Here is a 10874-nt window from a genome sequence, read left to right on the forward strand (position 1 = left end):
CATGTAAATGCCTGCTATCGTGTGAACATACCCTTACTTGGCTTTTTTAATGTCTTTTCAATGGCTTTTGTTGTGTTCCATCAGAGCAGCACGGATCTGATAAGCTGCTTTGAATCTGTCCCGTTTGGAACACATTCTGATACATTTGTCCTCTTGTTTTATGCTCCCTCAAGGATGTCCAGGTTGTGGTCGATCACGTACACTAGTTTTTCGCATTCTTCTTGAGGGTAAACTGGACGCCACCAAGAGAAACCTTCTCCAGATGAGCTATTTCCATAAACTATGTCCTGCATTTCTCAAAGTGACTATGGGATTGAGTTGTTTTTTTATAGATAACTCGTTCCCAAAACAGTAGATAGACTAATTTCTGTACAAAACACATGTATAACGCTAATCCTTTACAAATAAATCAACAAATCTGGAAGTGTGATGAAATTGATTAGCAGTATTGTACCTAAATTGTACCTCCAACAAAGAATAGAATAATAATATTGTACTCATAATATTCTGTCAGATTACAATATATTTCATCAGCTAGTTCCATATGGTTGGAGAGATCCAGCAGCAAAGACAACCCAATATCTCTAAGGATATAGAGAAGACATTTTTTGAGAATGAGACAATGCATGGTCTTTATCTTCCAGGTTACCATTATCGGGAGCGCAAAGCTCATATTGTATGTAATAGTTTCCCCATCAAAGATCCGTACTGCATATGGAAACAAGGGTGACAATGACCAGGCTCTTTCTCCTTCTCTGTGATTCTCTGCAGTTTATCCCAGGTGTGCAGTCTACATATTGAGGCCAGACACTAGAGTTACACTTTAAAGAGGCTCCCCCACCAAGCACATTTACCACCTATACTCAAAATAAGTGATAAATGTTTGATCGCCCGGGGACCCACTGCTGGGTCCTCACAATCACTAGGATGAAGGTATAGGCTGCCCTATTCCTCCTTACCCAGACAACCGTGTTGAGTAAGAGTTTGAAGGAAGCATTGGTCGAGATCATGCACAGCTTGCTTTATTTAAACTTTATGGGAGCATAGGTGTGTAGGAACGAGGGACTCAAGACCCCCATTCTTGTGATCAGTGGTGGTCCCAGTGCTTGAGATCCCAGCGATCAGTGGGAAAACCACTTTAACTACATGAATCTGAACATTATTCAGCCAAGTTTTACATTTTTTTGGGAGGGAGTAGTTAATTGTTATACTTTCAATGCAAGGACAGCGACAACACTCAGTCACAATAAGTAATTGTGATAAAGATGTCGTTTAATCGAATATGCAACATTTCGACTACATTTCTCTTTATTCAAGCTTTAAAGAGTATCTGTACTTTTATAAATCTTTTGAAATGTCACAGAAACATATCCATCATTTTGATTGTTGGGGGTACGAGTGCTGAGACCCCTTTCATCGCTGAAACGAAGGTGCAGAAGCGCCCAACTGAGCACCTTGCTCCTACATCTGTGGCCAGGGTCCTCATAAGGCTGAAGGTGGGCTCAAAGATGTTCATTGGCAGGCCGTCCTAACAAGGAAAAACCGATTGCAGCCAAAAGTGCTTGGTGCTCAGCTGACCGGATCAATAATTAAAAAAATAGTTTTTTATATTTTGAATTTTTGGTTAATTGTTATAAGAGCAGTAAAGTTGAATGGCCATCGATGAGTCAGATAGGAAGAGCTGTGTGAGGAAGAAGAACAATGGAGACTGGAGGCTCCGGCTGCGAGTTACTAGTAAAATTATCATCATGTTCCCACTTATTGTTAAATCAAGAAAAAAAAATGGAGAGCAAAACATTTAGCTAGTGTAGGTTTACGAAAATCCAGATTTTCTTCATACACTGGGTGCCCTTTGTCTTTGGACTGGTCCGTCCAGACTAACTAGATGCTCTGTCTCAGTTTTCCCCAGGTACCAACATGGACTGTAAACTCCACTGAGACCCTCTGGATCAGGCCGTCTTTTTCTCTATGATGCATCTTCTGTTGCAGACCGATTCTCTATCTACAAAGCTCTTCTAGCAGGCCGTCTCTCTCTCTACACACGCGTCTGAACAGGATCAGCTCTGCACATCCCCTTCCTGTCCAGACTAAATCTCCTTCCTTGGCCATCCTAAACCAAGGATCTGGCTCCTCCTGATGTACAATAAAGGTATAAAGACGCTAAATGCTGCAGCCGTTACAATGAGCATCTCTCGCTCTGGATGACCTGTCCTGTAATGCAATATAAGTCCTCCAGAGTGAGAGATGCTCTTTGTAACTGCTCCTACTATTGCCAAGAGATGAGGATCCTCAACAGAGGACTTCCCTCTTTTACCTTTAGAATTTTCTATAAGGTTATGTGAAAATGGGTTTATGGTGAGACTTGTGGTGCTTAATATGTGCAATCCGGATGAAGAGGGAACACACTTATACAGAGTATCCTAATACACAGAAGATCTCTTCTCAAGATGCCACAGGGTAATAGAGGTAAAGTGCCACTATTGTTTTTTAAAACTTTTGAACCAATGGGTGGGGTCCAGGTGCTGAGACCTCTATTGTTTCTTGGGGTTTTTTACTTTTTTACCTTTATGGCATCTGATATTTTTGCCTTTTTTGTGTGCTTGCTGAGTTGATATCAAACATAGAAGCATGGTGTTAGGGATCTGCCAGGTACTTCATCTAGGTATACTCCTGGGATTAATCAATCCACACCTGAGGCCAGACCTGTTCGACTGACACCATCTCCCACCAACCAGGGTGGCAGGCTCAGGAGTGGGAGAGCCTATCGCGGCCTGGTCTGTCGGAGTTAGCTCCGCCCCCTGTCCTTTATTACCTGCCCTGTTCTCTCCCTCAGTGCTTGTAATTCTTTTGGATTCCTAGCCCCACTGCTGCTTGCTCCAGCCTGCTTCTGCCGTGCTTCTGCCTTGCTGCAGTTCTGCTTGTCCTGCTTTGCTTTGCCCCCGGCTTGCTTCTGTCTCCTTGCCCGCTTGGGTACACTCACTTCGTCCTGGTCCTGACTGTCCGTTCGCCGCTCCGTTTCCTCGTGGCGTTCCGTGGCTACTGCCCCTTCCCTTGCATGTTCCCTGTTTGTTTTCCTGTGCACTTAGAAAGCGTAGGGACCGCCGCCCAGTTGTACCTCGTCGCCTAGGGCGGGTCGTTGCAAGTAGGCAGGGACAGGGCGGTGGGTAGATTAGGGCTCACTTTCCCTTCACCTCCTTCCGGCCATTACACATGGTCTTTCATGTTTTTTACACTCTTATTTTATACATTTTAACTTTATTTTATTTTATTACCTTGAGGCAAAGACAATAATAAAAACAATTCCTTAGATATTTTATCTCAACTGAATTAATTAGTTGTATTTTATGTATTACTTATGTGCACAGGGGAGTCTTGTGGAGATCTCCCTAGATCTAGAACTTTCCACACATACATGTATAAAATGACCGTATAATATGCATTATAACATTACTATCAGACTGGATGAGATCTTCACTGGTGTTGAGTGATATATTTTACATTACATCTAGTTTTATACAGTATTTTAATATTAACACATATGGACATACTCAGCATAGACCAAGCTAAGGTGAGACCTTCATGTTTATACTGATCTTTACATAGAATTACTTAGCTGCTCTTAGTTATTTTGTGTTTGTGAAAAACTTTTAGGTAATGTGGAAAATGGTCTTCAAAGCTGATTGTAAAATGACTTATGTAGACATGGTAACAGGTAACTATAGACCAGAGAGCCTGACCTCTCCTGTCTTCTGGAACAGATAAACTGCTCGACTACAAAACAAGACTATAGAGCAATGGAAGAAGGTGGTCTCATTTAATGAATCACATTTTTTTTTACATCATGTTTATGGCCGGGTGCTTGCGCATCACTTAACTAAGCAAGAAACGGCACCAGGATGCCCTATGGAAATAAGACGACCTGGCAGAGGCAGTGTGATACTGTGGGCAATGTTCTGCTGGGAAATTTACGGTCATTGAACTCATCTGGATTCCCTAATGGTAGTGACTTTAGCAGCTCGAGGAGAATATACACAATATTAGGCTTATAGATAAATGTCTCACAGGAGAAAGTAAATGGTTAGGTACGACCAACATTAGTTCAAGGCACCCCCAAAATGTCAGAAAATAGCGGACTCTACTATATCATAGCATAAAATTGAGAACCAAGAGTCACAGAGCTACATATCGAGTAGAAAAGATAAATTTTATTACATATAATATAAACATACAACCAATTGATAAAAGCATAGCGAGGTTTCTAAAAAGGAAAATTATCTATGAATCACTCCAAAGTAGCATATAACCACAGGGATAGTATGAATATTATACCATAGAGAGAACAGGACATGTATATACTGGACAAGAGTGGTGTGCAAAGGTACAGTGTAGTAATGTGTTGTCAAAAGAAACCACTATCTGTCATGTAGAAATGTCACACTGACGTATCAATACATATCCAATAGAAATCCCACGTATCCAATAGGTATCAAATGGTACTCTCAAGGGAAAGACTCAATCACAAGGAATGTATCGTGCGAACGTCCCATGGCATTACGAACCATCAGAAATAAATAGACATCCCAAGGTGTAAAGGGCTACTCATCTGGAAACTACCAGAGGGAGCCGATAAACACAAACTTACCCATGGAAATAGAAGTGAGCCCGTGATCCATGTAAGTGGTGTTATTCTCCTTACATGGATCACGGGCTCACTTCTAGTCTTTTGACAACACTTTACTACACTGTACCTTTGCACACTACTCTTGTCCAGTATATACATGTCCTGTTCTCTCTATGGTATAATATTCATACTATCCCTGTGGTTATATGCTACTTTGGAGTGATTCATAGATAATTTTCCTTTTTAGAAACCTCGCTATGCTTTTATCAATTGGTTGTATGTTTATATTATATGTAATAAAATGTATCTTTTCTACTCGATATGTAGCTCTGTGACTATTGGTTCTCAATTTTATGCTACAATATTAGGCTTGTGGTTTTAATAATATGGCTGAACAATATTTATATATTCTTTATTTGCTCTTGTTCCTAAATCATTTGATACAGTTTCTTGTAGTTTGGCAAAGAGATTATTGCCACTAACGGACAATGCTGGTGTCACGTTGGGTACGTGGACCCACTGGGCCATACCACCTGGACGGTATGGCAGCTGGCCAACAGGACGCAGGTCACAGTCTATAGTTTGTATAGTGTACCTGTGGCAGCTCGGACATTAGTGAGACAGGCTAGTCTGGGACTAGGCGGCAGGCAGACGTCAGGCGTTGTGTAGCAGGGCAGGCGTGGTATACAGCACAGCACGACTTCAGCTCAGCACGGCACTTTACCAGGATAGCACGGGATACAGATTACAGGATACAGGTACAGGAACAGGAAACACTGGGAAACAATAGGAGACCATTTGCTTAGACAAACTTTGGGTATGACAACAACGCTCAGGCATGAGAGGAAGGAGCTGAGCCCTTCTTATAGTCCAGGGTACCCATGGGCTAATTTTGACATTAACTCATGTGCGCGCAAAATGCTTTTGTGTACCCCGTAGTGCTCTCACAGAGTTTGTACAGTTTTATTCCACTTATAAGAAAAATAATTTAAAATAGGCCAAATTTTATACAGATTGTCATAGTCAGGGGAATCTATTGGGGGGCATTGACTATTGTCAGCAAAGTGTAATTATTTTAAAAGTGTCTCATAGTGAGTCCTGGTCATAACTGCGGAGAAAGTGGGGGTACTACGAATGTGGCTTTTTCCCAGTACGATCTAATTGTGGGTTTTCTCACAATGCGCATAGGGAGAGTCAGTGGCAGAATAATTTTTAATTTAGAAGCATTAGTGGGTGCACATTTTCCTGGCCTTGATTGGTAGTTGGCAGGGTTATTCGCAATAAACTGCACTGCATACAGGTTAGTCTCCCTTGCTATTAATGCAAAAAAATTTTCATAAAAAAAAAAGGGTGAAAAAAATCTACAGGGCCAAAACCAGTCACATCCTATGCTGGGCCAGGCACAGACTTAAATTCAGGAACAAACAGTGTACCCATACTTGGATTTTGCTAATTTGGAACCACTACATCAGGAACATCAACTTGTATCGGTTCAGTATCCATCAGCGCCTCTGTACTGGTACTTGGTACACTTGTAAAGTTTGGTCACTAGTTCTGATGATTTTTACACTAGGACCAGAATGCACAATATTGTCACTGCGATCTGTATCACTGTCAATGTCGCTGTGATCAAAGCCTTCAAAGGCGACCTCACTTTCTGAGCTGTGCTCGCTTTCAGAGCATAAGAGCGCATTCCCCTTCTCCGCTGAGTACATTTCATGCCGCATTTTAGTGAGGGTTTTTTTTGGTATTTTTTTCTATAACAGTTTTTATATTTTTGGTATTTTTTTTTTAACTTAACAAAAAACTGAACGCTAAAGCGGAACTTAATTAGACCGAAATTGATCTAAATAATAACTTGAATATAATTAGATAATATGACCATATTTAAAACAATTATATCTAAATTTCCTACCTGCCTCAGTAAAAACGAAGGTGGACGGGACAATATAATGTACTAATTACACTGAATGTGAGAATATGATACAATATATATATATATACACATGTATACTGTGAAGGAAATAAGTATTTGATCCCTTTCTGATTTTGTAAGTTTGCCCACTGTCAAAGACATGAACAGTCTAGAATTTTTAGGCTAGGTTAATTTTACCAGTGAGAGATAGATTATATAAAAAAAAACTGAAAATCACATTGTCAAAATTATATATATTTATTTGCATTGTGCACAGAGAAATAAGTATTTGATCCCTTTGGCAAACAAGACTTAATACTTGGTGGCAAACCCCTTGTTGGCAAGCACAGCAGTCAGACATTTTTTGTAGTTGATGATGAGGTTTGCACACATGTTAGATGGAATTTTGGCCCACTCCTCTTTGCAGATCATTTGTAAATCATTAAGATTTCGAGGCTGTCGCTTGGCAACTCGGATCTTCAGCTCCCTCCATAAGTTTTCGATGGGATTAAGGTCTGGAGACTGGCTAGGCCACTCCATGACATTAATGTGCTTCTTTTTGAGCCACTCCTTTGTTGCCTTGGCTGTATGTTTGGGGTCATTGTCGTGCTGGAAGACCCAGCCACGAGCCATTTTTAATGTCCTGGTGGAGGGAAGGAGGTTGTCACTCAGGATTTGACGGTACATGGCTCCATCCATTCTCCCATTGATGTGGTGAAGTAGTCCTGTGCCCTTAGCAGAGAAACACCCCCAAAACATAATGTTTCCACCTCCATGCTTGACAGTGGGGACGGTGTTCTTTGGGTCATAGGCAGCATTTCTCTTCCTCCAAACACGGCGAGTTGAGTTAATGCCAAAGAGCTCAATTTTAGTCTCATCTGACCACAGCACCTTCTTCCAATCACTCTCAGAATCATCCAGATGTTCATTTGCAAACTTCAGACGGACCTGTACATGTACCTTCTAGAGCAGGGGGACCTTGCGGGCACTGCAGGATTTTAATCCATTACGGCGTAATGTGTTACCAATGGTTTTCTTGGTGACTGTGGTCCCAGCTGCCTTGAGATCATTATCAAGTTCCCCCCGTGTAGTTTTCGGCTGAGCTCTCACCTTCCTCAGGATCAAGGATACCCCACGAGGTGAGATTTTGCATGGAGCCCCAGATCGATGTCGATTGACAGTCATTTTGTATGTCTTCCATTTTCTTACTATTGCACCAACAGTTGTCTCCTTCTCACCCAGCGTCTTACTTATGGTTTTGTAGCCCATTCCAGCCTTGTGCAGGTCTATGATCTTGTCCCTGACATCCTTAGAAAGCTCTTTGGTCTTGCCCATGTTGTAGAGGTTAGAGTCAGACTGATTAATTGAGTCTGTGGACAGGAGTCTTTTATACAGGTGACCATTTAAGACAGCTGGCTTTAATGCAGGCACCAAGTTGATTTGGAGCGTGTAACTGGTCTGGAGGAGGCTGAACTCTTAATGGTTGGTAGTGGATCAAATACTTATTTCTCTGTGCACAATGCAAATAAATATATATCATTTTGACTATGTGATTTTTTTAAATTTTTTTATATAATCTATCTCTCACTGGTAAAAGTAACCTAGCCTAAAAATTCTAGACTGTTCATGTCTTTGACAGTGGGCAAACTTACAAAATCAGCAAGGGATCAAATACTTATTTCCTTTACTGTATATATATATATATATATATATATATATATACACACACACACAAAGCTATGTACATATATGTGTGTGTGTGTCTGTGTGTGTGCGTGTGTGCGTGTGTGCGTGTGTGTGTGATGGTGCTTGCCACAATGTAATTTTTTTTTCACAGTAATAAAGCTGCTGTAACAGTCAGGCTGGGTTCACACGACCTATTTTCAGGCGTAAACGAGGTGTATTATGCCTCAATCTACGCCTGAAAATATGGCTACAATACGTCGACAAACATCTGCGCATCCATTTGAATGGGTTTGCCGATGTACTGTGCCGACGACCTGTCATTTACTCGTCGTCGTTTGACAGGTGTCAAACGACGACGCGTAAAATGACTGCCTCATCAAAGAAGTGCAGGACACTTCTTTGAAACGTAATATGAGCTGTTCTTCATTGAAGTCAATGAAGAACAGCTCAAGATTACGGGCGTCAATGACGCCTCGCAAAATGCGAGGAGCTTTTACGTCTGAAACGACGCAGCTGTTTTCTCCTGAAAACAGTCTGTCTTTTCAGACGTAAAAGCCACTTATCGTGTGCACATACCCTCAGTCTCCTTCCCTCTCCTCAGATAATATCGCTGTGACAAGAGAGTGTAGGGGGCTGAAAGTTCAGCAGCTGGTTAGAAGTTTGTTCACAAACAAACTTCTCTGTGCTCATCATGATTGCATAAATCATGATGATCACATTGCTGCAAAGTGAACCGATTGTTTCAGTTATCACTGGGGATGTGCGGCAGCATGAGGGGGGTGAGAGGAGAGCTGGCCGCGGGAAATCGCGCCTCTCCATACTTTACTCTGTGATCATCATGATTGGTTAAATCATGATGATCTCATAGCTGATAATGGAACACATTGGTTTCATTATCATAGCAGAGGTCCTGAGGATGCCGGCAGCACAGGGGAGCTGTTCCTGGGAGCGTGCACGGAGGCATGCTTCAGGAACAGAAGAGTGACTTTAATTAACGTGGCTGCAGCATAAGGCATATGCTGCAGCTACGTTAAAAGGCAGAACAGCGGTTAATAGAGGCAATGGATATCCGGCTTAACAGCATACCTTAAATATACATTAGTGTGGATTTAAGGACCAAAACCACCCGTCATGCTTTATTATTATTATTATTATTATTGCTATTATTATTATTATACATTTTTCTATTATTATTATTATTATTATTATTAATATTATTATTATTATTATTATTATTATTATTATATAAGGTATGTTACTGTATGTCCGGAACATTAATTTGGACTGGTCAAGCTCTTATATATTAAAAGAAAAATAAACGTAATTGTTCTTTTTGGTAATTGTAGCATAACTACTATTTGTTTTACTTGTAGGAAAATAATCTGACGTTGGTCACTGAGCTTTTCCTCTTAGGATTCCAAGTCAGCCATGGTATAAGAATTTCACTGTTCTGTCTTTTCTTTATGGTATATTGTTGGACAATATTTGGAAATCTCCTGATCATCACCCTGGTGTCCATCAGCAAGAACCTCCACACTCCAATGTATTTCTTCATCTCACAACTGTCCATCAGTGACATCTTTGTAACCACAGACATTGTCCCTTACATGCTCCATATTCTACTGAGTAATGGGGGGACCATTACTTTTATTAACTGTATCACTCAGTTCTATTTTTTATGCGCCTTGGAAGTATTTGAATGTCTTCTTCTCACAGTGATGTCTTATGACAGATATGTGGCCATCTGTAATCCCCTCCGTTATACTTCTATCATGACCAGTGGACATTGTGTGATATTGACCGTCATCTGCTGGTTGCTTGGATTTTCCTTTAGTTTGATTTTCATCACTACAACAACAAGGCTAATTTTTTGTGGACCACATATCATTGACCATTTCCTCTGTGACATTGTCCCCTTACTAGAAATCGCCTGTTCTGATACCTTCATTGTTCACTTGGAGATTTATGTAGTATGCATTCCAGTTATCTTTATTCCGACCACAATCATTGTAATATCTTATACTTATATCATTCTAGCAATCTTAAGGATTCCGTCCAGCATTGGTAGACAGAAAGCCTTCTCCACCTGTAGCTCCCACCTCACTGTGGTCTCCATATTTTTCTGGACTATATGCAGTGTATATGTTGTCCCAACTAAAGGACAAACAGTCACCATGAGTAAGATCCTTTCCCTGCTCTACACTGTGATTACTCCTTTAGTCAACCCCATTATATACAGTCTGAGAAATAAAGACATCTTGAAAGCTGTGCAGGAAACACATCATAAGCGTTTGATCTGGTGAATTGTGAATTATAGTATATACATCCCTGAAGTTACTTCAGGAATCAGCTTAGTTATAGTCATCTTCTACTATATCTTATAAGGCTCCAATATAAATTATATAGGTCTAAGACATGAGTAGTACAGGAATGATTTATACCCTAATGAACAGAATTAAAAATTAAAGAAGGTGTTTGTATATATTAATTGTGTTATATGTTCATAGAGTGTCATATATATTCAAAATCCGTGCAAACCGATCGGCCATAACATTAAAATCACCTGCCTAATATTGTGTAGATCGCACTGAGACCCCCACCAATCGCTCAAACAAAGCTGCAGAAGCGCTCGTGTGAGCACTTAGCCACATC

General features: G+C 40.7%; 1 protein-coding gene across 1 annotated transcript; it reads left to right on the forward strand.

Annotated features, from left to right (window-relative positions):
- Nucleotides 1–544: 544 nt before the first annotated feature.
- On the forward strand, nt 545–10525 carry LOC142750756 (olfactory receptor 2A12-like). The gene is made up of 2 exons (XM_075859734.1): nt 545–676; nt 9596–10525. Exons 1-2 carry the CDS (start codon nt 545–547, stop codon nt 10523–10525), a joined length of 1062 nt encoding a protein of 353 aa, XP_075715849.1.
- The last annotated feature ends 349 nt before the right edge of the window (nt 10526–10874 follow it).

Source organism: Rhinoderma darwinii, chromosome 3 (assembly GCF_050947455.1).
Source record: "Rhinoderma darwinii isolate aRhiDar2 chromosome 3, aRhiDar2.hap1, whole genome shotgun sequence".
In the NCBI taxonomy this organism is placed as follows: Eukaryota; Metazoa; Chordata; class Amphibia; order Anura; family Rhinodermatidae; genus Rhinoderma; species Rhinoderma darwinii.